The sequence below is a fragment of the Nannobrachium achirus genome, assembly GCF_963921795.1.
Source record: "Nannobrachium achirus genome assembly, chromosome: 22".
NCBI classification, from domain to species: domain Eukaryota; kingdom Metazoa; phylum Chordata; class Actinopteri; order Myctophiformes; family Myctophidae; genus Nannobrachium; species Nannobrachium achirus.
This window is the reverse complement of record NC_137829.1, coordinates 25907150-25934627: the sequence shown is the minus strand read 5'-3', so window position 1 is coordinate 25934627 and position 27478 is coordinate 25907150. Positions and strand designations below refer to the sequence as shown.

Genomic DNA, 27478 nt, shown 5'->3' with positions numbered 1-27478 from the left:
CCACGGTATAGGCTATTAACTACGTTTCTGCCTCAAAATTACATAGGCTATTCATTATTGAGGGTTAGATTTGGAGAATTAAATAACACCCACCCAAAGCAACATAGTGTACCTGGTTGGTGTAATAGTGACTCCAAGGGACGATGAAATTATAATAATAACCTAAATTATTGTAATATTTGTTTAACATATAGGCCTATATAAGCCCCCCCTCACAAAAAAAGAAAAATCTCACTCTTAGGTTTTCCTGAAAGTTGGCAGCCCTGATATATATATATATATATATATATATATATATATATATATATATATATATATATATGCAAAAATCTATCACCCTCGCGATAAAACTTTGCACACGATGTTGGTGACGTTTCAGGTCAGTTCACTCACTGCTACTGCTCACACAGAGCAGAGGTAAAGCCCATGTTCTTCGTCGTGCGACTGTTTCGCGCACCGAAAATAGACGCTCTGCAAGCTCACAGGTATTCGCGGATGCCATTCGTTGTGCGCTTGTAGATCGGCTGTTTTGTTGCGCGCGACACCGTCGTACGGCGGCGCATAAAGTAGGCAGCAGAGGTAGCCCGGGTGGGATCTAGGACGCACTGCTGAGGTGTGAAGAGGTTTGTGGCGAAATAAAAGGATATATTAGTTAATCCGACTGGACGCTGGCAGCTATACCCATATACAACTAATGCCCCTGGTCAATTAGTTGCTTTCATACGCACTGAGGAGCATATTAGTGAGTCAAGCAAAAAAATCTATACAAAAAAGTACCTTGATGAGTGTCAAAAGTAGTGGAAGTTTGGAGGGGACGCCATCTTTGGTCCCAGCGCTCCACGTCCCCAACACGGATTGTTTTTTCATCAACATATCACGGCAGTGGTGAAGGCTTAAAGGAAGGTATAGTGAAACACTACCAGACGCACGAGTCGTTTCTTTTGTTTTGGCACTGTAATTCATTTTGTAATGTATATAAAAGAGGCTGTTAAGATGACTGAGCTGGTGGTCTATCAGGCTAGTGTGCTGTATGTAGCTAGCTATATGAAGGCTAACATTAATTTATACCTCTTCGCGTGACCGTGTCGCTCGACAAAGAAATACACATTTTCAACTTGTAAAAGTGTCGACGTTCGTCACGTCGACACTTTTAGCAGTTGTGTATGACCTCGTTTCTACCGAGCGACACAGTTGCGCGACTAGTATAAACTAGGCAATGTTATAGTATCGCGTTAGCCCTGAATACAGGACTCTCATGTATTCAGGGCTAAGTATCGCGTCAGCTACAAAGTCCATATTAAAGCCTATAGGCTAGGAGCTAGTAGCAGTGAAGCTATGATGAAGTAGTACTGTGTCAGACAGTGCAATCATATCATCATAATCAGACAATGTGCACAGTACACTGCATAAAGAACGGACGGGTTACTGTCGTAAGCACTGCATCTGGGCATTGCAATGCCATGGCTTGATCTTAACGGTGCTAAGCAATGGACGTTTTCATTGGCATGGTAGCTAACTAACCAAAATTGGGCTTGTGATTAGCTCCGATCTAGAGAGACTTATATACTATTACTAGCTTAACTGTGCCGTTTTCTTGCCAACCTTATCTTAATACTTATACTGTACTGTACACACCGGGTGTGTGTGAGAACTCCCAACATCACAGGGGGATTAGGTAGGTGTGTTGCTTTGAACAGCTATTGCTGCTGTACTCACTGCTCAGTGTTCTCTGTGCACTGCTGGCAGCTGTAATCAGTGTCTTTAATGTGACACGTAGGGATAAGTAGCTGAACTCTAGATTCCCCCCCCCACCCACCAAAAGTCAGGTCACATACATTGGATCCGTGCTAGCTAGATGCCCTATCCTTTTTGTTGTTTAGGACTGTGCGGCATGCACGTGCCATCTACATAACAGCAAACACGAAGTGATGTTGCTGTGATGCAATTATTGAATTAAATTGCCCTGTTAGCAATTATGTTATACACGATCAACTTTACAGTTTTAAATATCAAGATGGCGAACTTCCACGATGAAGATGCTGCCTCATAGATCCTTGGCATTTATCATCCATGCATTGATGGATTTAAATCAATCGAGTCTGTTCAAGACATTGTTTAAACAATTGACTGATTGGCCAACATTGAGAACATGACTTTCTTTTTGTTGTATGATTGATGTTTGTGTTAAGCCCAGCACAGTTTTGATCACTCTGTTGGCTCATGACCAGGAGGTTTTAATGACTTTCCAAGTGTCTGTCATAAACAGGTGGTCACTGCTGAACAGCAACAGCATGGAGTTGAAATGACATCGACAGCAAGAGTCCTAAGGGTTCAACCGCTTGCTTCTGCAGGGGCTTGATGATAGTTGTGAATGTGTTATTCAAACCCAATTCATCTTTGACAGACTATCATCCTGGCCAGTAAACCTAGGGCCTTAATTTGTATTGTATTTTCAGACATAAATAAGTGAATCAAATGACTCATGACGAGCATAATGGACTCCTGAATGTATTACAGTATGCTATTACGTGATTATGGGGTTAATGCATATTGTTGAGTTGCACCTATTTTAGTATATTCATTTAACAGATTGTTATACTATGATATTTGCTATAAACCTCAAGGCTTAGCTGATGGGACTTAAGCTGGTAACTTGGCTGAAAGAAAGTATTTTGATTTTGAGCTTTTGTTTTTCTTCTAAATTGGAGGCTGAGGCTATTGATCATAAGTAGGAACATAAGTAGCCTAATGCTTGCATTCATTGCCAGGGTTAACTTGTTAGTATAAAGTAGGGGGATGAGTAAGGTATAACTGGACATAATCTCTGATGGAAGAGGGCTCTGTGACAATGTTTTGATTTACTATTATACATTCCTTACTGTGATTGTTATCGGTGATGTTGAACTTCTAGTGATGGCAGGACAGTAAGCCAGGACAATGCTGTATTTGTACCATGGCTTTGGAAAATACTCAATAGGTTGGAATACATCTATCAAATTAATGTTATGTACAACAAAGAGTAAATGTTGGGTAGCCTACAATTTTCTTCAGATTTGTTTGTTTGGATGAGAGAGATGTATGACAGCAAGGCATGCAATCATTATGCTAGTTTTCTGCTCGTAGCCATTCTGGGAATATAGAATCTCCATTTCAGTTCATAGATTGTGTCCTATTATCTGTTATAGTGAAGAAGGTTTTTAATTGGTTAATAATGTGATTATTACTAATGGGAAATGCAGGGTATTGTTAATCCACTTATGTGATAGCTATTGGTACTACTAACATGTTATATATGGCATATTGGGTATGCCATGTTGGATAATAACACACTAACATGTTATATATGGCATATTGGGTATGCCATGTTGGATAATAACACACACAGTGTGTTATGAATGCTTGAACACATCCAATTACTTTACCTTAAGTCTGTTTTATGCAGTGTTCTATCATAGCTGGCATAACTTTGGATACTGTCTCCTTTGAGTGCTATATTTCACAGTATACAGTATGTAGCCTATAAGATTTGTTGGCCAAAATTTGTTTGAGCTAATTTATTATTAGTTGAAGGAAGGTCTCGGCTACTGGTTCATGATTGATGTTCCCGTTGAGTTGACGTTGATTGCCCACAAGGAAATGGGCACGTTGTCTTGCTCACCTTGTAGACAAATTTGTTTTCCCACATTGTGGAAAATAACTGATCTCTCTAGAAAGAACTCTTATCCTTATCCAGAGAGTAGATATTTCACTGGACCACATTTTTAATGGTTGAATCTATTTTAAAACAGTAGGATAAGGATAAGTGTGTCAGAAATATTAAGCAAGTGAATTGGTAACTTTAACAATTATTTGTAGCAGGCTTGGTTGCCCCTCTCTCTGTTACTAATCTCAGATCTGTGTAATGATATTTTGCTATGACCACAGTCATTTAGGTGGAGTATTTACTCTGGGTCTGCTGCATCATACCTGTTACGTGACATTTCTCAAGTTACTTCATGTTGCACTGAAATAGGCCTATCTTCTGACCACTGTTATGCAACCCATAACATTACAGCAGTGTTGTCTGCAAGTTGGGAATCTTTTATGTTGCTTGTATGTCAGCGTATAGGCTAGCTGATGGATTTGACTAAATCTCTTGATTATTTTTTTGATTTTCTTTTTATAAAAAGTAATTGCGGCGTTGAAATTGAAAATATGTTGGGTCCTGTGTATTTGAATACATATTTTCATTTGTGTATTGTTGGCTGATCATGCAGCAGAGAGTTTTGGTTCCAAATTGTATTGCATTTGTCACCTCTGCCCCACTGATGACTGAGCTGATATAGTCATTCTTAAGAGTATATTAGCCTATGTTGGTCTAGCCTGCCAATCTCCACAGAGGGTTTTGTTGTCTCTGGCTGAATCTTGACTTACTGTCTGTATTACTCAATGTCTGTTAGCATGGTCTTTGCTGCAAGAACACACACAAGTAGCCTATTATTTATAAGGTACATGCAATTCATGCATGCTTCACCAATATTCTAATAATGGATCAATATTTATATACTTGGTCATCAGATAGCCTCTCACCACTTCAAAAGATCTCATAAGACCCTACTTGCTGAAGTTGGTGCACTGTGAAGATACGTGCTGAAGCACCCTAGCCCTTTGTAGATTCAAAATGGTGCTCTCATTAGGAGTAGAGGTTATGTCAGTAAGCACTGAGTGATCAGACCTCCTCTGAGGCTGCTGTGACGCTGGGGAGTTATAGCCATCTCACTGGGGAAGAACTGGCATCACTGTATTGTAATGTAGGCGCTAATGTATTTGGGAGTGTTCGTGAGAAGACCGATTAACAAAACAAAAACATTTGGCTTATTTGGAATGTCTTTTTATTCCTTTCCTACTTTAATTTCCAGGCCACTCCTGTACCTGCTGACCTTTCATCTTTTCAAGAGAAAACATGCCCTTAAGTTAGGCAAGTCTTTAAAATATCAACTCAAACTAATTGTCGCTAACCTTCCCAGGCACAATGGAGGAGCTGCACAGCCTGGACCCCCGAAGACAGGAGCTGCTGGAGGCACGCTTCATGGGCGGCGTAGGTGGCAGCACAGGGGGCAGCACCGGCAGTACCAGTGGGGGAACCAAAGTAAGTGAATGTGTACAATGTCTACCTAGCCAACTGCGTTCATGAGAAAATTGCTTGTCAGTGAGTTTCATCATTACTCTATACTAGCCCGGTGCCCAAAAGGCATTGGCCTACTCAGGGACCATGCAGGTCAGGAACAATGTACATCGAGAATGATGCAAGTTGTGAATACATGCCCCACCCGGTTATGCAATACCCATTGTACCTGTTGTTGGAGTATCCAATGTGGTACCCGTGGGCTCAGGCCTACTCGGGAACGATGCAGGTTGGCCAGGGAAGCCAGACCCACGGACAGACATCTTTTTTTTCTCTTCTTCTTCTTCTTGGTGGTCTGACTGAATTGCCTCTTGGGACAGACTGACACATTCAGTAATTAATAGAAATTGATTTTCTTGAAATCTTAAAATGATCGTCTCTTGTCTCTTTCAGGGCTTGACAAACAACGAATGTTCAAATCACAGCTTTGGCAGTCTGGGATCCTCGAGCGACAAGGAATCTGAGGTATAGTTAGTTTGAATTGTAGACCATACACGGAAATGTCTTACATTGTTTTATGACTGGAAAAGAAAACTGGTGATAAGGTGGATTTTGTGAACCGGAATGTCAGTTTGGAGTGGTCAAGTGGAGAGAAAACAATTTACTGCAGTGCACCTCAAGGGAATTAAAGAAATGTGGGGTTGGGTGGCAGGTCATCAGATTGCAGTGATATTGTGATGGCAGTATGTCACTTCTTAATTGGGTTAACACCAAGGGTATATACTGTACACAAATAGATATTTATGCTTGATGTACCCTGATTAAGGGCAACACCATGATCTTGCATTTTCTGCCCCAGCATCCATGATGCTCTCACTCGCTTGTCTAGCAGCGGATACCTGTGCTGCTAATTCATGCCGATGCAAGCATTCTTGGTGACGGTACCCTCTGTACTTGGTGACTTGGCTTATGGAGGCAGGTTAAGTTGGAGACATCGTTGTGGTGGTTGATGGAAGACTCCTGCTGTGATATTAACCTTAATAGTCCCTGAACCTTCACGTCATGAGAAACTCGTGCCACTGCAGACTGCAGCCACTTTCACAATGGCCGACATGTACGGTGGTTTACTGTGTTGTGCGCTTTCACATAGGCGTCCCACCCACCCTCCCTGTGTCTAGTTCACCCTCCCTGTGTCTAGTTCACCCTCCCTGTGTCTAGTTCACCCTCCAGGCTGGTACAATATGTCTCTGAGTGATGGCTGGGTCTCTTAAAGGGGAGAAAGGAGGGAAAACGGAGTCTGGCATAGTAATGCGTGTTTGGCCTCTTCTGCCACTGAGCTGCTGAATGCGCACACATGTCACCTACACAGATGCCCCCCATACGTCACACACTCCCTAACGATGCTCTCCAGTGACACACTCAATCACACCAGCACCTGTCAGCAGATTCCTCGACTGCACAAGGCTGTGGCCTGATTCTCTGGGCCTGGAACTACTTTGTGGGAAAATGTAGTGCTACTTGTGTGTACAATACATGCAGCATGAGATTGTCGTACGGCTACAAAATGTATCAAATTTTAATCATGATCACGATTTTGGCCTCCCACAATTAAATAAACATGCTCAACTGACATTGACATTTAAAATGCGCTCGGCTGCAAACCATATTAATGCAAATTCCTTTTTGATTACAGTTTTGTTTCATGTTTTAATACAAGTGTTGCTATATGCATGTCACAATTATTACATAATCTCCCTGATCTCCCTTTACATAATTGCCAGTATTGTTTCATTCATATAAATTAATATGTTGGAAAAATACCAAATAGCTGATCTACAAGCTCACAACACATCAAGTTGTGTGCTGGAATGTATAACAGTGTCGCCTAATTTGGCCATATTATATCATTTATTGATTATTGGTGCCAGTAATTTCTTATTATGTTTAAGTTATTCATCATATCTGCCTGGTGCAATTCAGATTTGTATTGAAGGGATAGCCCCTTGAGATGCAGCATCTCTTTTTCAAGAGGGACCCATAACAACATGAAAAACAAAAGAACAATTTTTGTTTACAAAGCTTAAAATGCAAACAAAAATGTAGAATTATACTGTATAGTCACTTTCATACATGCACTGTACAGTATTATGGACGTGTTCCAGACTTGAAACGGAGGGGCTGTATGTATGAACGCAACATTCTGGCTCAGTAGGATCGGACATGCAACAGACTGTATGCTGGCAGGACCCTTGACTTAAATCTGGGTAACGTTCAATTTTGCACAAACCACTCTTGTGTCAATGGATTGTCCCGTGAATTTACATTTAGCGAGTGGACGTGTTCTATTGTGGAGGAGAGAAGAGCCTCCCCTCCTCCCAAGAGACATAGTTAATTGAACCAGTTTAATCATTCTGCCCTTTTATAAGCATTTGAGTTAGAAATATTCACAGATCAAACATCCATGATCAGTGGTGCAGAAGCAAACAAATTATACATCACAAGCTACATCTGCGCCTCCGTGTGCACGTCTGTACATAGAGACCAATGTTATTTTTCCAGTTCGGAGGACGGCTTGTTTAGATGAAAAGTAAGTTGTAGCTTGTTTTGAGAAGAGCAAAAAAGGGGAGTTCCGTGCACTTTTCACCGCACACCACTTTGGTCGCTCTGACCTTCATCAGGCATCTTTTACTCTCCTCAAGTTCATTACTCCTACACACTATCCATTTCAGTAGGTGTGCAAAAGGACTTATTTTTCCTACTGTATGTAGCTTTCTCGTTGTCTTCATTGGGCCTACTATTGTTGGAAAGATGTTTTGATTGTTTTGCATGGGTGCATCCAAAGGGAAACCATGTCAAGCAATTCAATGTATCTGTGAAAGGAAATTAAAAACAGATTGCATTTGATATTCGCAACTGCCCTCAGGCTGTGCCTGTGTTATCTGCCAACCTCACTGACACTATTGGTCCGTGTCAGTGAGGTTGGGAGATCAATCGCTGGCCTAGACCTACCAAAGATTATAGAATGGTACCCAGTTTCCTCCCTACTTGGCACTGGGTACCACATCAAGGGTTGGATTAGGGGTAAGTCCCTGTGACTTTCCAGGGTGTGTACTTGTACATCAAGCTGCCTCATACTACAGAAACAGGAGATGGGCTCCTGTCCTATGGGGTACATGGTTTACGAACCGATGGATCTGTATGACATTTATTATATCGATGCACCAAAATACTATTGCAAACTTTGGCACATCATCAGTGTTGAAACCTGAGATCACTGGGTATTTCAGATCTCACAACAGACACCCTCCCCAGGTGACCCGACCAAGGCTGATCAGACGCGGCCTGTGTCCAAGTGGCATGCTACAGTCAGTCAGTGGGGAAGATGGCTAGTGAGATGCTAGCAGCAGGTGTTGACGACACTAGGAGGCTATAGGCACTGTGTGTGGCCTCCAGGACCAGGATACTTTTCAATAGAATCTTCTGTGCGTTGCGTTGTTGTTACCCCTGAACAGCAAACATCTCAGCCTCGGCAGGGCAATCGAGGCAGATTTTTAAAACCCTACTTGCAGGTTTTTCCACAGTCTGTAGCTTTTGGGTGGTTAGGGCTGCCAACACTCTCCACCCCAGCTCGCCTTCTCTCCGGCCGTCCTCTGTCTCTCCAGATGTATCTGTTTTGTTTGGCTGGCACCTTATCCATACAGCTGTGCATTTCCTCTATTTAGACTGCAGAGCCTATACTATTAACTGAATTGCCGGGCTCTAAAACAAGTATCATGGCCTCTTTGATCAGATCCATTGTTTACACAAAGATCTGACTGTTAATATTTGTTTCGGCATTAAAGGGCTCTCACTCCCTTTCCTTCATAGGGGTCAGATGTGAAAAGGGGAAGTTCTCCTGCTTATTCGGTGGGTACAATTCTACTTTTTTATATATTTAAAAGGAATAGGTACAGTATATTTACTAAGAGTCAAAAGGATTGTAATGGTTGTTGAATTGAATTCTCCTAAAGACTCCTGAGAAGAAGCAGTCTGAGTCATCCAGAGGCAGGAAGAGGAAACCTGAGAACCAGTCAGAGAGCAGCCAAGGTACGTTTCTTTGTCAAACACGCTTTTAATAGGTTTCTGGATCGTTGGAATATGAGACATATTTAATCAAATCACAACACTCTCCCTTCTCTCATAGGAAAATCTATTGTGCGAGGACCCAAGATTAGTGATTATTTTGATGTAAGTCAAAGTCTTTTATAATTCATCCATAAAAAGGAAGTGCTGTATGAATGTTGTGTGCCCTGTTGAGTGTGTGCCATGATTCATTTCCCCGAGACCTGTCTAATGTCACTTTTGCCATATATAGTCCCGGTTTCGCCACGCCTCTAATCTACTTGACTCAGTTTACTTTGGGTTTACTCTTTCATTGAACCCTTATTTAATAAGGATCCATTTAGTTGCAAACACACACAATCCCCAATGCAGTCTTCTAATACACCAGCAATTGCACATAGGAGTCATCCTCACAAAGAGAAGATATAAAAATACAAATATAAAACGATGGCGTGTGGCCGTAACTACAGTATTCGTGACTCGCAATCTTCCTTGGAGTTTTTCCATGGATGTGTGTTTGTCTGTCTTGATGCTAGTGGATAGTGAATGTGATGGGCAATCCCGTTCATTTCAGTGAACACGGTAATGATCTGTTCAGACGATTGGTTCACGTTCATAGCGCGATCGTTCTGTGAAAAACACAATCGCAGGAGCGTTTTTATTATGTTGCGAGTACAGCCCGCCCTCCCGTCCTGTGTGCCGGGGGCTATTAGGGGGAGGGGGCAGGGGTGTGAATGAAAGTGTGAACCACACATTTCTGGGATTTGAAGGAATGGCAGGCAAAGATCTCACTTGTCCTTGTTGACTTTAGTTCCAGGGAGGAAATGGGTCCAGTCCAGTGAGAGGTCTCCCCCCTGTGATACGCTCACCCCAAAACTCACATTCCCACTCCGCTCAGGGTTCATCTGTAAGTGATCACCACAGCGTTCACAATCCACTCTGTTGCTCCATTCCACATATCTTTTACTCCATGCACAACTATTGCCCTCTTTGTTGCAGGTTAGACAAAATAGCTCATCTCCTACAAGTCTGTCTTTTGGGGACCATACAATGCATCCAAAGCAACTAGCAGTCAAATGTGTTCAGGTAAGGATGAGGATATTTTTGGACCATCTTGTCAAAAGATGGCACCATTCCATTCTTCATATTATCTAATTGTATATGCTGAGAATGTTTTGCAACAAGTTCTTACTTGTGCTGCTGTTTTTCTGCCTTTCAGACTGACCTTACTGGGTTGAAGTTGGCTGCTCTTGAAAGTAATAAAAATCTAGACCTGGAGAAGAAAGAGGGAAGAATAGATGATTTGCTACGGGTAAGGAAATGGCAGTGTTGGGATCCGTTTACCCATCTTGGCTGTGTTCTTCTGTTGTGACATAATCTAATTGATTGAATTGGGCAAGCTTCCTGTTTAAAGTTTGCGAACAATTGCAACAAACTCTGAGCACAACAAGGATCATTGGTTGTGTCTCCACATTATGTAACGTAATTGTCTGTTATGCTTTCTGTTTTTGTCTTCTGCTACCTAGGCAAATTGTGATCTCAGGAGACAGATAGATGAACAACAAAAATTACTTGAAAAGTACAAGGAACGCTTGAATAAATGCATCACCATGAGCAAGAAGTTGCTCATAGAAAAGGTATGTACATTGTCCTGTTACGCTGTGTGTGTGTGTGTGTGTGTGTGTGTGTGTGTGTGTGTGTGTGTGTGTGTGTGTGTGTGTGTGTGTGTGTGTGTGTGTGTGTGTGTGTGTGTGTGTGTGTGTGTGTGTGTGTGTGTGTGTGTGTGTGTGTGTGTGTGTGTGTGTGTGTGTGTACAAGCTTATTTGTTACCAATAATCTGATAATGTGTTGTTATCCAGAGTACCCAGGAGAAGCAAGCATGTCGAGAGAAGAGCATGCAGGATAGACTACGTTTGGGTCATTTCACCACTGTGAGACATGGAGCCTCCTTCACAGAACAGTGGACTGATGGCTACGCTTTCCAAAACCTTGTCAAGTAAGACCCTCTTTAGTAAGATTGTCGAGGTTTAGATTTTTCTTGGAAAGAATTGGTCCATTACTGTTAGGAAGTGCTTTAATCCTTTTAATTGTTTTGCTGAACCAAACTTATTTTGGCTTTTTCCAATCGGATGCTTTGCAGAAATGTGCCTGTACTCTTATATTACTTGTAAGGCGTAAAGAAACAGTATTGATTTCGTCCCCTTCCTAAATATTCTTTTATCCACAGACAGCAAGAGTGGATAAACCAACAGAGAGAGGAAATAGAGAGGCAGAGAAAGCTCCTTGCCAAGAGGAAACCCCCGTCCTCCAGCAGTTCCCAATCACCAACCACAAATTCTGAGCCAAAGCAACGCAAAACCAAGGCAGTGAATGGAGCAGAAAGCGATCCCTTTGTAAAGCCCAGTCTACCTCAGCTGTGAGTTTGGGCCTTGGCAAAACAATGGCTATAAGACAAATCGACACTATCCAGGCAACCGCATATACTGTATTCAGTATTTACATTGTTCTTGGTTTATATCCTGTTTAATTGTGATAGTGAATAAAGCAACAATAAACAACCCTGTGTAGTAAGGTGGCTTTGTAAAGATGACATCGGAGCTGAAGAGGGAAATAAATCCCTCAAGCCAAATTTTTACACAACAGCCACAGGGCGGTTGTGTTAACGTTTTGTAAATTAAAAATGTCTGCACTGGATGATAATAAGTGTTTTTCATATCGCTCATTTCCAAAGGTTGACTCTAGCTGAGTACCACGAGCAGGAAGAAATATTCAAACTGCGCCTTGGACATATCAAGAAGGTTAGTAGAATTCTGAACCTAGCCACTTAAAAATATATGAATTAAAGAAGCTTGGGACCTGGAAGTGTTAATTTGCTACATTATTGAAGGATCCATCATGACAGTGTGTCAGGATTATGAACTAGCTGTTCTCCTATGTTTGCGTGAGGGAACAAGCTTCAGCTCTGCTCTTGGTTTTGAACGTTAGACGCAGTGACGCACCCACTGTACGATAGATGATGGTCAATTTTACCATGGATCCTCGATTACATGCTATTTGTTTCTATCAACCTCCAACTTGCTTTTAAATAATTTATCTTGGAGATTTTGCCCTTTCTGACACAGTGGACAGTGTGTGCCATCTCCCTCCATTAAAGGCCCGCTGACACGCCCCAAAATTATAATAGTATGATACAGTAGGTCACGTGGTCTCTCTGAAAACGGTCTGAAATAGTCTGAAACTCATGTCACAGTGTAATCTGCCCCTCGCTCCCCAACAACAGCTGACCAGTACAGTAAGGTACAGTCAATTAAGTTGATTTGAACCACGGCAGTTCATGGATCGCGTTCGCGCTACGATCCTGCCGTGGTAAGCAACTAAACACAACAGCTCTCCATAGCGATAGTGTATGCATGCCACGTGTGTCTTGCGTAACAAGGAAGTGAATGCGCTCTGACATAGGATACAGAGGGTTGTTGTCCCGCCCCGTTTCCGGTCTGGGAACATCCGGATCCGGTTTTCGTGGATAGTGCCTCTCTATAGAGAAAAAATAATGGTCGATCGGCGATCATACTTTAATTGTTTTATAGCGATTACAGCAAATTGACAGCTCGTCATAGGCGCAATGGACGCATTTATATAACTCGTCATACTTGTCATAGGCAGGAAATTAGTTAATTAATTGCCCTCTGGTTGTGTTAGTAGGCGCTCAGACTTTCTTAGAAACTGACCATGGTACAGTACATTGTTCTTACATTCATGGAGATGGAGTGTCCAGCTACGATGCAAGTTATACAAGTAGTGTTGAGTTGTAGAGTGTAGGGAGTTGAGAGACGCTGATGGATTTGAACTTGTTTTCTCGGTTGAGAGCATGGGTTATAGCATGGGTTATAGAGAGCTGCTTTGCTTGTGTGTGTGATGGCAAGTCAATCGCTCAGAAAGGCAAAGCTGTTCAATGAATGCTTCCTAAAAGAGCAATGTTGACGTAACTGTAAGACGTTAGCTGAAAACATATTCTTTTAACATGCATGGGGATAGTGTCCAACTATGATGCGAGTTATAAGGGAGAGACGGACAGGGACAGACTGAGACAGAGGTATACCGATGGAGTTGATTTAACTCTGCTAGAGCGGTTTGCCAGCCTGCATGCAGATGGACATTTCTTGTTTCTGTTCTTCCATGCACACATTTGATCCTCCTCAAATACCTAGTCTCACGGACTTGTTCACTTCTCGTGCAAGTATGAAGTCAGTCGCATGACGTTAAGCAGGATGATCTGTGAATTACTCTTTCCTATGCCTGCCATTTATGTACATTTTCTAGCCAGCAATATGCTGGCATTGTTGAGGTGCCAGCATATGAAGTAAGACTGAAGTAAAAAGTTACAGATACAGGGCATGTAAGTACAGTAGGTATAGAAGAGAAACCCCACATGAACTTGCTGATCTTTATTTCAACAAGAGCAATGGTTTAGAACTAATTGAGTCAACTGAATGCATACTCACAAGTTCATTGATCAGGACTAAGTGTCATCTCTTTGTGTATTTGTTGTTTTTTTCCCCATGAATAAGCATCAGTGGCAGCCCCTCAGCAGGCAGTTAATATTTAATACAGAAGTCATAGACTAGATGTGGGTTTTGATGAGGTCCTGTTCCTGGTCCTGTCAATGTTCTGACGTTTCCCCTCTTGTGTCTGTTTGTGTGTTTGAATCATTTATAGGAGGAGGCTGAGATCCAGGCAGAGTTAGAGCGTCTGGAAAGAGTGCGCAACCTTCACATTCGGGAACTGAAGAGAATAAATAATGAAGACAGCTCACAGTGAGTCTGCGTCTCTGCACTGACGTCAGGTCTGGATGTACTGTATGCACAGGGCTGACAGTCAGCGGTCATAGTGATATTATTATTATTATTATTATTATTATTTAGTAGCACAATGCCTAGAGACCACAGTTCCTTTTTGCTGGGAAGCCTGTTGGTGAACATGTCTGCTTGCAGATCAGTCACTCACAGGCGACAGTGTTTTCTTTTTTACAGTTGTCAAATATTGGAATTGCCATACCTGAACAGTAAAAATCCTTAGTGTTGTGTACGGTCCATCCTATATTAAAATTGGTTTAAGGGAGGACTGGCGGACCACTGCCATCAACATAAACCCCATACGCCCATATATAGCAGGACCACGACCACGTCACTCGTGACTCAGACATGACCATAAACAAACCTAATATGCCCAATTATAGGCATGTCACTATGCCTCAAATATGACCATAAATAAACCCAATATGCCCACACCAATCCGACTGCTATGCACACACCCGCAGAGTTGTTCGGATATGCGGTTGTCCAGAACCGCAGATCTGACCGATATGTCTATATATGGGCAGATGGATATCCTGTTGTCCAGAACCGCAGATCTAACCAATATGCCCATATATGGGCATGCCAATATACTGGGAATGGGCATAAATAATAGTAATGACATCAGGGATCTCCATATATGGGTAATGGTATAAAAGGCACACAGGTAGACACGGATACAGAGATCTCCATATATGGGCGCAAAACGGAGACAGACGGGTACAAGGGGTACTCTGACAAAGCCCCTGACACTATGACTGAGACATATCGGAGGTGCAACGTAGGTGTAAGGGCTGTGTAGCGGCGATGTGAGGGCCCAAGCCTCTAGTATATTTATACAGTCTCAGAGTTAATGTTTTTTTTTCCTTTACTTACTTATAAATTCTTATTTAAGTCTTTCTATATCTGTCTGCTCCCCCCCCCCCCCCCAGATTCAAGGACCACCCAACGCTGAATGAGCGGTATCTGCTCCTACACCTTTTAGGGAGAGGAGGTTTTAGTGAAGTTTACAAGGTAAATGATCCAATTCATTGTATCATAAATATTTACTGTGGGCTTGTCTTTTGGGTTTTTCATTTAAGCATTTTTTTTGTTTTGTTTTTCTCCTTTTTTTTAATAGGCTTTCGACTTGATTGAGCAACGCTATGCTGCTGTGAAAATCCACCAGCTCAATAAGAACTGGAGAGAAGAAAAAAAAGAGAATTACCACAAGTAAGACTTTTGAGTGTGGCACTACAGTATATGCAGACAGTAACTTCTGTTCTTTGGCTTTTGAGTCCTTTAACACACTTCAAGTAGGTTGTTTTGCTGCACCATAAGCTTAGTGTGGCTATTCCGTCAATCTAAAAGCCCCTTTTCCACTGACATGGCCCAACACCACACCACTCCACACTGCCCACTTGTGCCAGGTTTTACACTACAAGGATCTGGGAAGAGTGGTGTGTAAGTGGTACTAAACGTGGTACTAAAAAGTATCCACTTCAGAGTAGGTCTGAGCTAGGCCAAACAGGGCCAAACACATCATAATGACTGATCACTCACTGACTTTTCATTTAGACCACCAGGATATAGTTGTAATACATGATAATAGTTTTTCTATTGCATTATAATCACAGTTATAATCCATTATGGTGTGTTATAATTAGGATAGTTGTAATACAAATTTATATTGTATTATAATCACAGTTAAAGGGGTCAATTTGTTTCTCACCGATAGGGGTACTTTTGTGTAATGGAAAATGCAGATATTTGTATGGGGTGCAGTGTAGTGTTGTGTAGTGTGGTGCTAAAGCTGCAGTCGAAAAGGGGCTTAAAGTACCTGCACCTTTCTGTCCAAGCCACTGGTAACATTACCTCCTCCTCATCTTCAGACATGCATGTCGAGAATACAGAATACACAAACAGCTGGACCATCCCAGAATTGTCAAACTCTATGACTACTTCTCGTTGGACACAGACACGTAAGTCACTCTTACCTTCCTATTCAGAGACTTACTGTTTTCCACAGTTCAGCAATATGGGGACAGTAACTCTAGACACCAGCCAAATGCGGGTACATTTTCACCCTTGCTGATAGGGCAGTCTACCAGCTACTTGGGCAAATAACCATCATCATTCAAGGATTCTGTTCTATAAAACAAAAATCCTATTTGGTTTGTAAAATAGTCCCAAGTGGCTGTTGAAGTTTGGAATCCATCAGCCACTGTGGCTGTTGGAGCAGAAAGTTGGCTTCCTGCCCATGGCTTGTTACTATTCAGAGGAATATCGTGATGATGCATTTCATTCTGTTCTCTGTGCAATAGTTTTTGCACCGTTCTGGAGTACTGCGAAGGCAACGACCTGGACTTCTACCTGAAGCAGCACAAGCTGATGTCTGAGAAAGAGGCCCGGTCCATTGTCATGCAGATAGTGAACGCACTGAGATATCTGAATGAAATCAAGCCCCCGATCATCCATTATGACCTCAAGCCAGGTATGCACACACACTTAGTCACTCTTAACACATTCTCTCTTTCTCTTTCTCTCTCCTTTAGACGACTAAACAGTCTGATACTCTCTGAATACCATAATTATTCCATACAGTTTAGGCATTTAGCAGACGCTCTTAATCCAGAGCGACTTGCAATAAGCAAGGTAATAAATACATCAATACAATAAGCAAGGTAATACATCAACATCAATACATCAATTGCATAGAAATATCAATCTAGAAAAAATAACGTAGGTAGACCAATCACCTAATCAGTAAAAAAAAAACGTTATATAAAACCTAAGAATGCTATCTAGCTTTCATGTATGGTCATTGAGGGTAGGCGAGTGCTATGGTAAGTGCTATGGGCTTACGTAGGTGGAGTCTGAAGAGCTGAGTCTTCAGGCCACGGTGGAAGCTAGGGAGTGAGTCTGTCGTTCTAAGTGACAGTCGTTCATACCGAACAAGGTTGTGTTTAAAACTGGGACTGAAGTTGAGGCTATAATTTGTTTCCTGGATAGTGATTTGGGCTGCTTTATCTTTTTTTAACACATTTCTTCCTTCCATTAAAGGAAATATTCTGCTGGTGGACGGCAACGCTTGTGGGGAAATAAAAATCACTGACTTTGGCTTGTCCAAAATCATGGATGATGACAACTACGGTGTAGATGGGATGGACCTGACGTCACAGGGTGCAGGCACATACTGGTAAACCAAATGGTCAACATGTAGATATTATAATACAATACTGTAGATACCTGTACATGTAGATATTATAATACAAATAATAGTGTCTGTTATTGTTTCCGACTGGGCAGCAGGACGCATTTAACACTCAGACAGACAACCACAGCACACACCACTGACACCAGCACGTTAGCCCATGTTCTCATCATGGCAAGGGTGGTTTAAAAGGCTATCTAAAAGGATTAAGAGTGGCAGCTGACCTGGCGTTTATGTAAATACTGTGTATTGCGTCGCAAACACTGAGGACGGTGTGCGGGAACGATCGAGTGCGATGCCATTTGTAAGCACGCACGCACAGCTGTAGGCTATTTACTTTATTGCATGTAATCACGGGTAGCGGGGTGGGCGACGGGTCAATTTTTGACGGGTGGGGCGGATCTGCTTTTGATTTTTATATAATGACAGGTAACGGGTCGGTCCACGGATCTGCTTAATGACGGGCGGGGCGGGCGCGGGTTCTCAAAATTGGACCCGTGCAGGACTCCGCTTCCCAGGGAGCAAAAAAACCCTGATTATTATATACTTTTACAATTATGCCTAACATAACAAGAATTTTCACTGTGCCAAAGTCAACCCCAAGGTGATTGCTATTTTCGGTCAAAAAATATACACAGACCTGCTGAATCCATTGAATTCTGTCAACAAACAATTATCTTTGCTAGGGCAGAAAACAAAAAGTAATTTTTTTCAGTAAATGAAAAAAATATACGTTTTCAGGAGTTGGGTTAGATGGAGTTAGGTGTTTTTTTGGGGGGTGGGCGGGAAAAAGCTGAAAAATTGAGTTGGTTGGTTTATGCCCGACAGTGACGAAATATTAGTTCCCGTCACTGCCAGGACATCGTCAAACTGATGTGGATAATGGATAGTATGATAATGTATAGTTTATTCAGCGTGTGTTGATGCTGAATAAGCAAATGTTGCTTGCAGCCTGAAACATGTCCCTCAGCACTTGCCTAAGGCACCGGAAATGTGCCTTTATTGATGTAAACTGAAAAGTGTATTTATTGATGTATTTTAGTTAATAAATACAGTTTTTAACAACTTGTTGCATTGCATTACACTGTAATATCAACAGAGGTATTGCCAAAAAGACTAATAAAATGAATGTGAACACAGTATATCAACATGTAATTAATTACAAATATATATATATATAGTATTTTCTATCTATGTTTCTATCTGTGTTCTCATGATAGTATATTTCTATCATGAGAACACAATTGGATGTCTTGAAGGAATCCATTGCATTTGCATCTAGTGTTTTATGAAGACCACTTTGACATTTGTTCAATGTCCCCTAGAGGGCAGTACTGCCTTGTTGAGAAACATTAGCCTTGACTGATGGTTCTTTTCTTTTCTCTGTGGCCCAGGTACTTGCCTCCTGAGTGTTTTGTGGTTGGTAAAGAACCACCGAAAATCTCCAATAAAGTGGATGTGTGGTCCGTAGGCGTTATCTTCTTCCAGTGTTTGTATGGAAGAAAGGTAAAGATGAAGTGTATATCTTTTCTTTATCTTAAATGTTTTCATTCTTTCTTCTCCATAATGTATTGTCCATAACATCATGACAAATATTTTCAGCCATTCGGCCACAACCAGTCACAACAGGACATCCTGCAGGAAAACACCATACTAAAAGCTACCGATGTGCAGTTCCCCGTCAAGCCTGTCACCAGTAATGAAGCAAAGGTGTGTGAGAGCAAGATGTAATTCTGAATATGAATCATACCGTTATGGTAAACGTCTTTCTATGTTAAAGTTGCATTAAGTTACATTTTTGAGTGTTCAGTAACGGGTCTCCCTCAGCTTTAACTTTTTTAACATTTTAACCAAAACACATTGTTTTAACCAAAATGCATCACTTACACTCATTTTTTTTAGAAACTGAGAAAATGCTGTATTTTTGTGGGAGAGTTCTTTTTTGCAGGTCTTTCAGTCAGAGTGTATCAAAAAAGCAACTGGGTTAAGCACCATTGGTCAAACCAGTTTAACATTCACCAGGTTAGCATTTCACCAGCATTAGTTTTACTGAGGTTACGGTTAAGGTTAGGTTTAGGTGTATCTCTGTCCCCCCGACTTTTGGCACCTCCGCGCAGCCAATCACAAGCTTCCGCTGCCTTAACCCAGTTGCTTTTTCGATACACTCGGACTGAAAGACCTGCAAAAAACACTCTGTATTGCTGTAATGATGGGTGCCATATAAGCTGTATAATAAGTGGTGAAAACTGCGTCTCATCCCTCAGGGCTTTATAAGGCGATGTCTAGCCTACAGGAAGGAAGACCGTTTTGACGTTCACCAGCTGGGAAGTGACTCCTACCTGCTCCCTCACATGAGGAGGTCTAGCTCCTCGGGGAACCTGCAGATGAGTGCTGGTGGTTCAGGAACGGCCACGTCCAGCATCATCTCGTACTGACTTGCTTTGCACTGTGAAGGAAAGATGGACAGACGGATGGACTGACCAACCAAACTGCTCCCATGACTGCACACACGGCTCCTGCACAGGTTTGGGTAAAAGGGGGAGGAACAGCCAGGCTCCATGCAGCGATGTATGGAAGGAGCAGCGCATTTGGGGGACAGTGGCGAGGAGGTTTTCTGACGATTCCTCTTCGGACCCGTGCCAGAGGTGTCTATAATTGGTGTTTACCACGATTTGGATCAATGGCAGAACTTGAATTGAGAGGATGTTTTTAAAAGAACATGGGTTAAATGGACCTTGTGAAGGTCTTAACAGAGCACTGAAACTGATAAAAGTAATCTTGAAGAAAATGTGACTGGACACTTGGTGAGTTTGGAAAAAGCCTTAAAGGGCTGAAGGGAGACCTGGCAGCCCGCCGTTAGATGACTTAACATGGTCCTGCCAGGGTGCCAATTGATTTGAGCTGCTAGGAGTTCACTTACTGGGACAGTCATAGTTTATGTAGGTCTACAATGATTTCACTATCAATTTGGCTCTTATGTTTGTTTTGTTTTCAGAAAAGTGTTAGGCTTTAATTTGAGTTACACTTAGCCATGAGAATGTATTGTTTAGCATACAAGTGGCATCTAGTGTCCTATAGGCCCAGGCAGCATACTAATGTTTAATGCACAGAATAACCAAATGTAGAAAAATGACAATGTACAAAATCCTATGCAGGAATAGTAATAAGCAGATTAATTGAGAAAAATGTGTATATGCTGTACATGAGATTTTTTTTTTTCAATTTTGAATTGCAGCAGTACCATTCTGTACAAATGTTTAACATTTCCCCTGTAAAATTTGTTTCATGGAGTGTTCATTTTGCTGCTCTTGATGTTCTTACTTTTTAAAGGGCTGTATGATCCATTTTGGGTACAAATTGTACAGTTCTGTTAAGAGTAAATAATGATAATAAATACAGTAAAGTTAACTAATTGAATTTTGTGAATACCAGTACCAGATTATAGCATAGGTTTAAGTTAAACTATTTTAATATCATTGCACATTTGCACTTGAGGATTCCTTTGTCCTGTAGTAAGAAACTGTCACTGTGAGCTTTCCTTTCTCATTTGTAAACTTATACTGACACCTTGTGGTTTCCAAAGGGACTACTGTTTCAGGCTAAAATGCTTATATTCACTGCCATATTCATCCCTTCTTTCAATTAAGAATGTTTAGCCAGAATGAAGCCCAGTTTTGTGTATTGCTGCATGACCAAACAATTCACATTATCAGTAATTATAAGTAATTCAGGATGAATCCTCATAACGAACGGCAAGCAACAAGGTAGAGAAAATACATCCTTTAATCAAGATAGGGATGTTTGAATTTTAATTTACAAATCAATTTTTCATATTTGTACAGCAAAGAACGATTCAGTGCAGACTAGCACAAACTGCTTTTTTTTAAAGAACTCTTTAAGTTAATATACCCCCCCATCTTCCCCTGAAGATGTTTAGTTTATCCCATTATATAGATGCAATTCTATTTTATTTGCACATTTGTATAACAGGTGTCCTGGTTGCCTGACTCCCAACTTAACACTCAGTTTATTTGGTAAATTGATGACAACCTACAAACTCTAGATGAGCCAAGAGATTTGATCAAAAATAAATATTCAACGTACCCATTCTAACTTTGAATTCAACAGTAACTGAAGCACAATGTCTGTTGTATAGCAAACCATTACCAAGTAACTGTCTATAGGAGCGATTAAGTAGCCTTAGTCACCAATGGTTCCTAAGCCATGTGGCCCATAGGAGCAAGGCATTCATGAAAAGGGTACAGTAATAAATTGGCTAAAGTATGAAAGAGCAGGCAACCCAGGTTGGGAGAGGGGCCTCAGGACACTGCAACACCAGTTAGTTCAGATGTGGCCACTGGCGGTGCAACAGAGGTGTTGCTCAGTGAACTATTAACCATGTGGCTCATGGTGGAACAATATGTGTCCTGTATGATGGCAGGTGTTGTCGATGCTATAGGGGGCAGAGTGACACCAGGTATTGCAGGAAGCCGAGCGGGCAGCATGCCTGGCAGGGCGAGGGGAGGAAGAGGACCCACTGGTGGGAAACCTGTGGAATACAGCAGGAAAGGTAATGAACACCTGGAAAAAAAAGTCTTGCACTCCATATGCAACTTTAATACTGACAGGCTTTTTTAAAAATCAACAATAGTTATTTTGAAGATGGTTTGTAGGCCGAAATATCATTAAAGTTACAGCATAGAGCATATAGGGCCAGAGTGTGCAACATTTCCCCATTCTAAAACAATACAACGTGATTTTATTTTACTGCACAGATTTTAATACAACCCGGGTACATTCATGCCTGCATGTGTCCCAAAGTAATTCAAACTGGTCAGAACAGGAGATGGCACAATCAATTGCACTTTTTAACAATCTGACAAAACAATATTACCTGCTTGTGGTAATCCACCAATTCCAGGTAAAGATACTTTGCCCAAATCTGGCAGCATGATATTTAGATTTGGCAAATCGGGTAGAGGTGGTAGACCAGGGAAAGGCATTAAACCTATGTTGGAAGAAAATGGAAAAAGGCAGACAATATGTCAAATGCTATGAGCCATGTTGTTGAATAGACTTTATATACAGTATAGAATAGAATCTTAGCTGCTTTGGCAACCAGAGCTGAATAGATGTAATTATTTTTTTATAGCTAAACCTGGTAATGTGTTGGAAATATAGACAGGAGGTGGAGGGGTCAGGGATGATGTGACCTGGGTAGGCAGCGTTGGTATAGTGGGAACTCCTGCATTAGGGACAGAATTGCCATTACCATCACATTACATGTTTTATATCCCTGTTAAAAAAAGATCTGTCAAGGTTCTCATACATGATATTCACAACACCCTTTTTTATTTGGAAGTAAACCGAGCAAATGCTGATCCTAACTAAATTGGTATGAAAGATATGAATATATGCCAAAGGCAGCAGCATACCTGTTTGCACAGCACTAAGGATAGTGGGTGAGGCTGAGCTGACTGACAGGCCCGCAAGATGCTCTTCTAATCTGGTGACATTAGTTGCAGAAGATGGCACAGCAGGGCTGATCGCTGAGAGCTGCACCTGAAAAAAAGTGCACTTTTGATATAAAATGTAACTCTGTGCCTGGGTTCTGCAGACCTGCAGAAACTCCAGATGACATTTCTTAAGTTTGTGGAACAAGGGACACGCTGACAATATCTGACTAAATATGACTATGCATATTGGATAATCTAACTACTTTATTCTGCATACCTCTGTAAAGCCATCCTTGAGTGGAGGAGACTGTTCACTGGGAATTGGTGCAGGGAAACTTATTTTCTTGCCTTCTTCAAACGGTAGTGTAGGTATCCTGTGCAGATAGCCATAGCCAATCCCACAGCCGAGGCTATAGACAACAATCACAACATTTAGGAGACAAGCAATTTTGGGCATTGCATGACTTTATAGGCAAACATTTTCAAAACATAATGGAAGCTCACACAAGAAATTAGTCCTATTATACCAGCTTGGGCAAACTAAAACCCTTGAAATGTATAGTCATAACTCTTGCGTCTTACTAAACATTACCACAATGGAAACAAGTCCTCAGGACTTTTTTGTGTTATCCTTGTAGCTTAAATGTCTGACTGTACCTCATGCTGATTGCATTCCTGGCGAAAAGAAAAAGTAGTCAATCAATTATTCATCTAACCAAACAAGATCAAATTACATACCTGTTATTGACTGGGATACCATTTCCGACACACATTTGTAAATCTGTGTACATAAAACGTATATCTCCTATTCGAAACACCAACATTGTTCATGTTAAGCAGTTTATATATTTGATCTATTTATAGCTTGTGTAGAAGCAAGCTGCGGCAGTCCTGCCAGCCTCGCGATACAAGAAGAGTAGGCACTAAGGAAGAGTGGGCACGTTGATGTAAAATGTGCCATTTTGTCCAAAATGTTAAACCCCCCTTAGAAACATCACAGGCACTCCCCCTCTTCAACGTGTTTCTAGACCAGCTTGCTGTACAAGCTGGTAAAGCCACACAGATGATCAACCTCATTGATTGTGATGTCATACCTGCCTTCTCCACCCCAGTCACAGTTTGGAGTGATGACCACCTCCCGGCAGCTGTCTGTGTCAGTGTTGTAAACATAGAGCTTCAGTCCCTTCCCATCGTGAGTTTCAATGAGGGAGAACAGATCTTCACTCTGTTGAATGAACAAGTTAAAACATATCACTGTCAAGCAGAAACCTCGTATCTCCAAGTTTCAAATTTGTATGTTTTTCTTTTCTTTCTTTTTTCGTAAATTAAAGCCCTGCTTCATCATACTAAAAGTAGTGAAAATAGCAGATCTACAAGCACACATGATGTGAGGCATTGTGTGCTTGTAGATCGCTATTTTAGTTGTGTGCTTGTAGATCGTCTATTTCTTTATTATTATTATTTTTTTAAAGATTTGTTTTGGGGCTTTTATGCCATTATTGATAGGACAGTAGACTGACAGGAAATGGGGGGAGAGATGGGGAGTGAAATGTGGCAAAGGCCGTCCGGATCGGGAATTGAACCGTTGGTATGCACCCGGACCAGTAGGCCAGGTTTACACCCGACAACGACGATATGTGTTGTTTAATCAGTATGTCACAGAAAGGTACCTCATTCATTACCGTGTCAGCTCCTATAATATAGTCAGTGAAGGGTCTCAAACCAGCCAGGGCAGCAGGGGAATTGGCCTCCACCTCCTGGAGACAAAATCACACAGAATAGCATGCAGTAGAATTCTTATTCTTAAGCTGAAAAGCAATAAGCATCAATTTAAGAACATATTTAAGACCATGCCAGGTCAGCCGGAGAACGCACTCACCAGAACATGCCAAACATTTTCATTAGCTCCTTCAAAGCTGCAGAAGCGAATGCTGACCCCGAGTAGCCCCTGGCCTCCCCACATGTTGCTGGGCGTGACAGTCGTCTCTCTCAACTCCAGTGTCTTGCTACTGTATACCAGCATCTTGACTGGTTTCTCCACATTGATCTTCAGCACTTCTTTTAAGGTATCGTTGTCCCTGTTCTGTCACAGATGAACAAAGTCATATTGTTAATAATGATAGTACGTGTTACTATTTGAAGGGGCAGCTTTGAAAGCTGCTTACGCTCAGTTGGTGAAATGGATAATTTCAATTGTTTACCAATCTATTGTCAAGGATGGCAATAATGAAATCAAAGAATGGCTCCAGTCCTGCACGATGACCAGGGGAATTCTCTTGCACCTGCAAAATAAGAAGCATTGTCAAAATAAACTAAATAGATTTACTTGTAAAATGTAATCCAAATAAAAGCAAAGACAGGCAATGGTAGATGAAAGAATGGGGAAATGACCACAAGCTCTTGAATTTATTTTTTAACTATATTATATGCTAAATTCTATATTCAATTCCATATTCAAACAAAAATTCTCTAAACATCACCTTACTTTATCCATTATAATTTGGAATTTCAAATGCTTCTCAGATCTCTAGTTTACATTTACTCTGATCCGATATTTGTTTTATTCTTTACAATAGGCAAACTTAATGTTTTGTTTGTTAATGCTTATTCATGATTTGATATGATCTGATTGAACCACCTGTGAATGGGCGTGTATTCATTGACATGATTTGGGGTGTGTTCAATAAGTAGCTCTGTGAAGCAAGGTCAGGTCTCGCACTTTGTTTTATCCCCCGCAGTTCAGTGCAATTTTGTGTTGTATCTGAGTTCACATGCATTGATCGTTGCAGTTTTACTCTGATAACAGCCCAGTTTAATACATAGTAGCCAACTAGCCGTTGATTGAGGAAGAATGTATTAGAAGTTTGCATAGGAAAAGGTACAGTTCACTGGTACAAGGTCAACTAAAAGGATAAGCTCAAGTAAGCAATAAGCACATGACTTATTTAAAGTGAGATACTTTTTTTATGGTATTTACAACAGAAAGGACAGGAGGAGGTAAGGTTAGGCTAAAACCCCGTGCAGACGACAACGGTCTCTAGAGAAAACTGCAAAATTTTGTTGCATTCTCTCATTTTATCCTGCTTTCAGGTGCTAGGTGGCGGTGATGCACTATCTGGCAGTGTGTGATGCATGTCCGTTCCACTTCCTATCACAGCTTTTGTTTACGCACGTTTCAAAACAGCAGGGGTATAAAGCCCCTGATACACATAGCAATTTCTGTCAATATAAACCAGCAATGACCAGAGGCGTCAATTGGGTATGGCTAGGTATGGCAGTTGCCATACATTGGCTAAAGGGGAAAAAATAAAACGTACCTCCTAAAATTAATCCATGCCTGTTGATAAGGTATGGCAACATGACTGGTGTCTTGCATGCGTGAAGGCACAAAAAGATTAATCCAATGACGTTGCCAATGGCCATAGCCAATTGACGCCTCTGGCCTTAAGGCTGGGTCTTGTTGTAAAGGAGCGCTTGTTTAGGTGAGCCGTCTCAGGCGACCTTGAGCCATGTGAGACACCACAGAGCGAGCGGTAGGGTTCGCAATGGGACAGGGTTCCGTTCACCTCCACCACCTGTTCTCTCTCCACCAGGTAAGATCGCATCCAGCTCACTGCTGGCTTGTCAAGACCGATATTTTTCAATTTATCAATCAGAATAGCGTGATTTACAATGTCAAATGCCTTCTGGAGGTCCAGCATGACCATGTCGCAATATTTGTCCACTTCATGTTTGACGCAGTCATTCAAATAGTGTCAGTAGAATGGGATTCTCTGATGCCATGCCAGTTGTTTATTAATGTTACCACAATAGGGTAGGCCTACGGTGTGATGCGATAAGTGAACTATATAAGTAAACTCGAAGAATATTTATTTACTCATCCTGTTGATGCCATTTATGGGTTTGAGTGATTGAATACTTTATTATTAAAAGTTCACATAGGAAAAGGGTACCGGACAGTACAGTTCACTGATCCAAGGTCAACTAAAAGGATTTAAACAACAAGAAAGTACAATGGCTTGTTTGAATTGAGGTCCTTTTATACTCAATCCTATAAGTATGGCGCATTTCTTGGCAAAAATCATCAGTTTCAAAAAAACAATATGAGATACATGAAGTGGTTCCTGTCTAAATAAGCCGAAAAGCTTACTGTGACCAGTGATGTGTACTGTCATGAAACTGTACTTTCTCCTATACAACCTTCTAATAAATTATTCAATCAATCAATCAAACGTCCACCGACGGACCGTTGTCCCGAAATCACGTCATGTCACACACATGTCGCCTATGTTATTCCAGTGGGTGCGGGCGCGGCTGACTGTTTTGAGGCTGACAGATAGGATGCTAGCTGTCATGGGACACAGCCACATAGATAACGTCAAATAGCAACCCGTTCACTGGTGATGATCGAAGACGAGCGAGGTCAGTGCGAACTGCGAGTGGGTGAGTCGCATCTGGTTAGGAGACATGTATAATGAAGAATGACAACAAACAAACATTCAAACAGGCAGCTGACGTGCACATTTGCACGTCAGCTGACGTGCACATTTGCTAACAAAGCTAGCTGGTTTGCTAAGGTTTCAATGAGATGATCAGGTGTATGGTAACTTAATAACGTGTGTTCGTGACAGTTCTTACTCTGAGGACATGGTAACCTTCCGTCCCCCCGCCGGGTATGTCGACACTCTGCGATCCACCCATGTCTCCCAACTCCCTGGCTGTCCGGATGGCTGCTTGCTTGTCTTGATAGCAACTCCACAACAACCACTGC

General features: G+C 41.5%; 2 protein-coding genes across 4 annotated transcripts; one reads left to right on the top strand and one right to left on the bottom strand.

Annotated features, from left to right (window-relative positions):
- The first annotated feature begins 573 nt into the window (after positions 1 to 573).
- Positions 574 to 20659, top strand: tlk1a (tousled-like kinase 1a). Of its 2 annotated transcripts, none has more exons than XM_080752584.1 (22): positions 574 to 623; positions 5007 to 5128; positions 5558 to 5629; positions 8972 to 9010; positions 9115 to 9190; positions 9288 to 9331; positions 10017 to 10112; positions 10205 to 10291; positions 10425 to 10517; positions 10732 to 10842; positions 11065 to 11201; positions 11433 to 11621; positions 11937 to 12003; positions 13922 to 14019; positions 14991 to 15072; positions 15179 to 15270; positions 15930 to 16019; positions 16362 to 16531; positions 17101 to 17236; positions 18646 to 18757; positions 18854 to 18961; positions 19516 to 20659. In XM_080752584.1, the coding sequence occupies exons 2-22, from the start codon at positions 5012 to 5014 to the stop codon at positions 19684 to 19686; spliced, it is 2187 nt and encodes a 728-aa protein (XP_080608710.1). In that variant the 5' UTR covers positions 574 to 623; positions 5007 to 5011; the 3' UTR covers positions 19687 to 20659. The 2 variants fall into 2 exon arrangements, with proteins under 2 accessions (XP_080608710.1, XP_080608709.1); XM_080752583.1 differs by having other exon boundaries at positions 590 to 903.
- Positions 20660 to 21052: 393 nt separating this feature from the next.
- Positions 21053 to 27478, bottom strand: LOC308307389 (Golgi reassembly-stacking protein 2-like). 2 transcript variants are annotated; one of them, XM_080752629.1, is made up of 10 exons: positions 27346 to 27478; positions 24909 to 24989; positions 24587 to 24790; positions 24378 to 24464; positions 23802 to 23932; positions 22985 to 23117; positions 22687 to 22813; positions 22410 to 22496; positions 22146 to 22259; positions 21053 to 21800 (listed from the first exon to the last, which is right to left on the bottom strand). In XM_080752629.1, the coding sequence occupies exons 1-10, from the start codon at positions 27406 to 27408 to the stop codon at positions 21571 to 21573; spliced, it is 1257 nt and encodes a 418-aa protein (XP_080608755.1). In that variant the 5' UTR covers positions 27409 to 27478; the 3' UTR covers positions 21053 to 21570. The 2 variants fall into 2 exon arrangements, with proteins under 2 accessions (XP_080608755.1, XP_080608756.1); XM_080752630.1 differs by having other exon boundaries at positions 24390 to 24464.

Bases quoted from the DNA above. Each gene is read 5' to 3' on its own strand.
- tlk1a (XM_080752584.1), top strand. From the start codon at position 5,012: ATGGAGGAGCTGCACAGCCTGGACCCCCGAAGACAGGAGCTGCTGGAG. The intron at 5,630-8,971 runs GTATAGTTAGTT...TTTCCTTCATAG, and splicing joins CGAGCGACAAGGAATCTGAG to GGGTCAGATGTGAAAAGGGG. The intron at 18,758-18,853 runs GTAAAGATGAAG...AAATATTTTCAG, and splicing joins AGTGTTTGTATGGAAGAAAG to CCATTCGGCCACAACCAGTC.
- LOC308307389 (XM_080752629.1), bottom strand. From the start codon at position 27,408: ATGGGTGGATCGCAGAGTGTCGACATACCCGGCGGGGGGACGGAAGGT. The intron at 24,990-27,345 runs GTAAGAACTGTC...CTTATTTTGCAG, and splicing joins AAGGTTACCATGTCCTCAGA to GTGCAAGAGAATTCCCCTGG. The intron at 22,497-22,686 runs GTATGCTGCTGC...TCCCTAATGCAG, and splicing joins CCTTAGTGCTGTGCAAACAG to GAGTTCCCACTATACCAACG.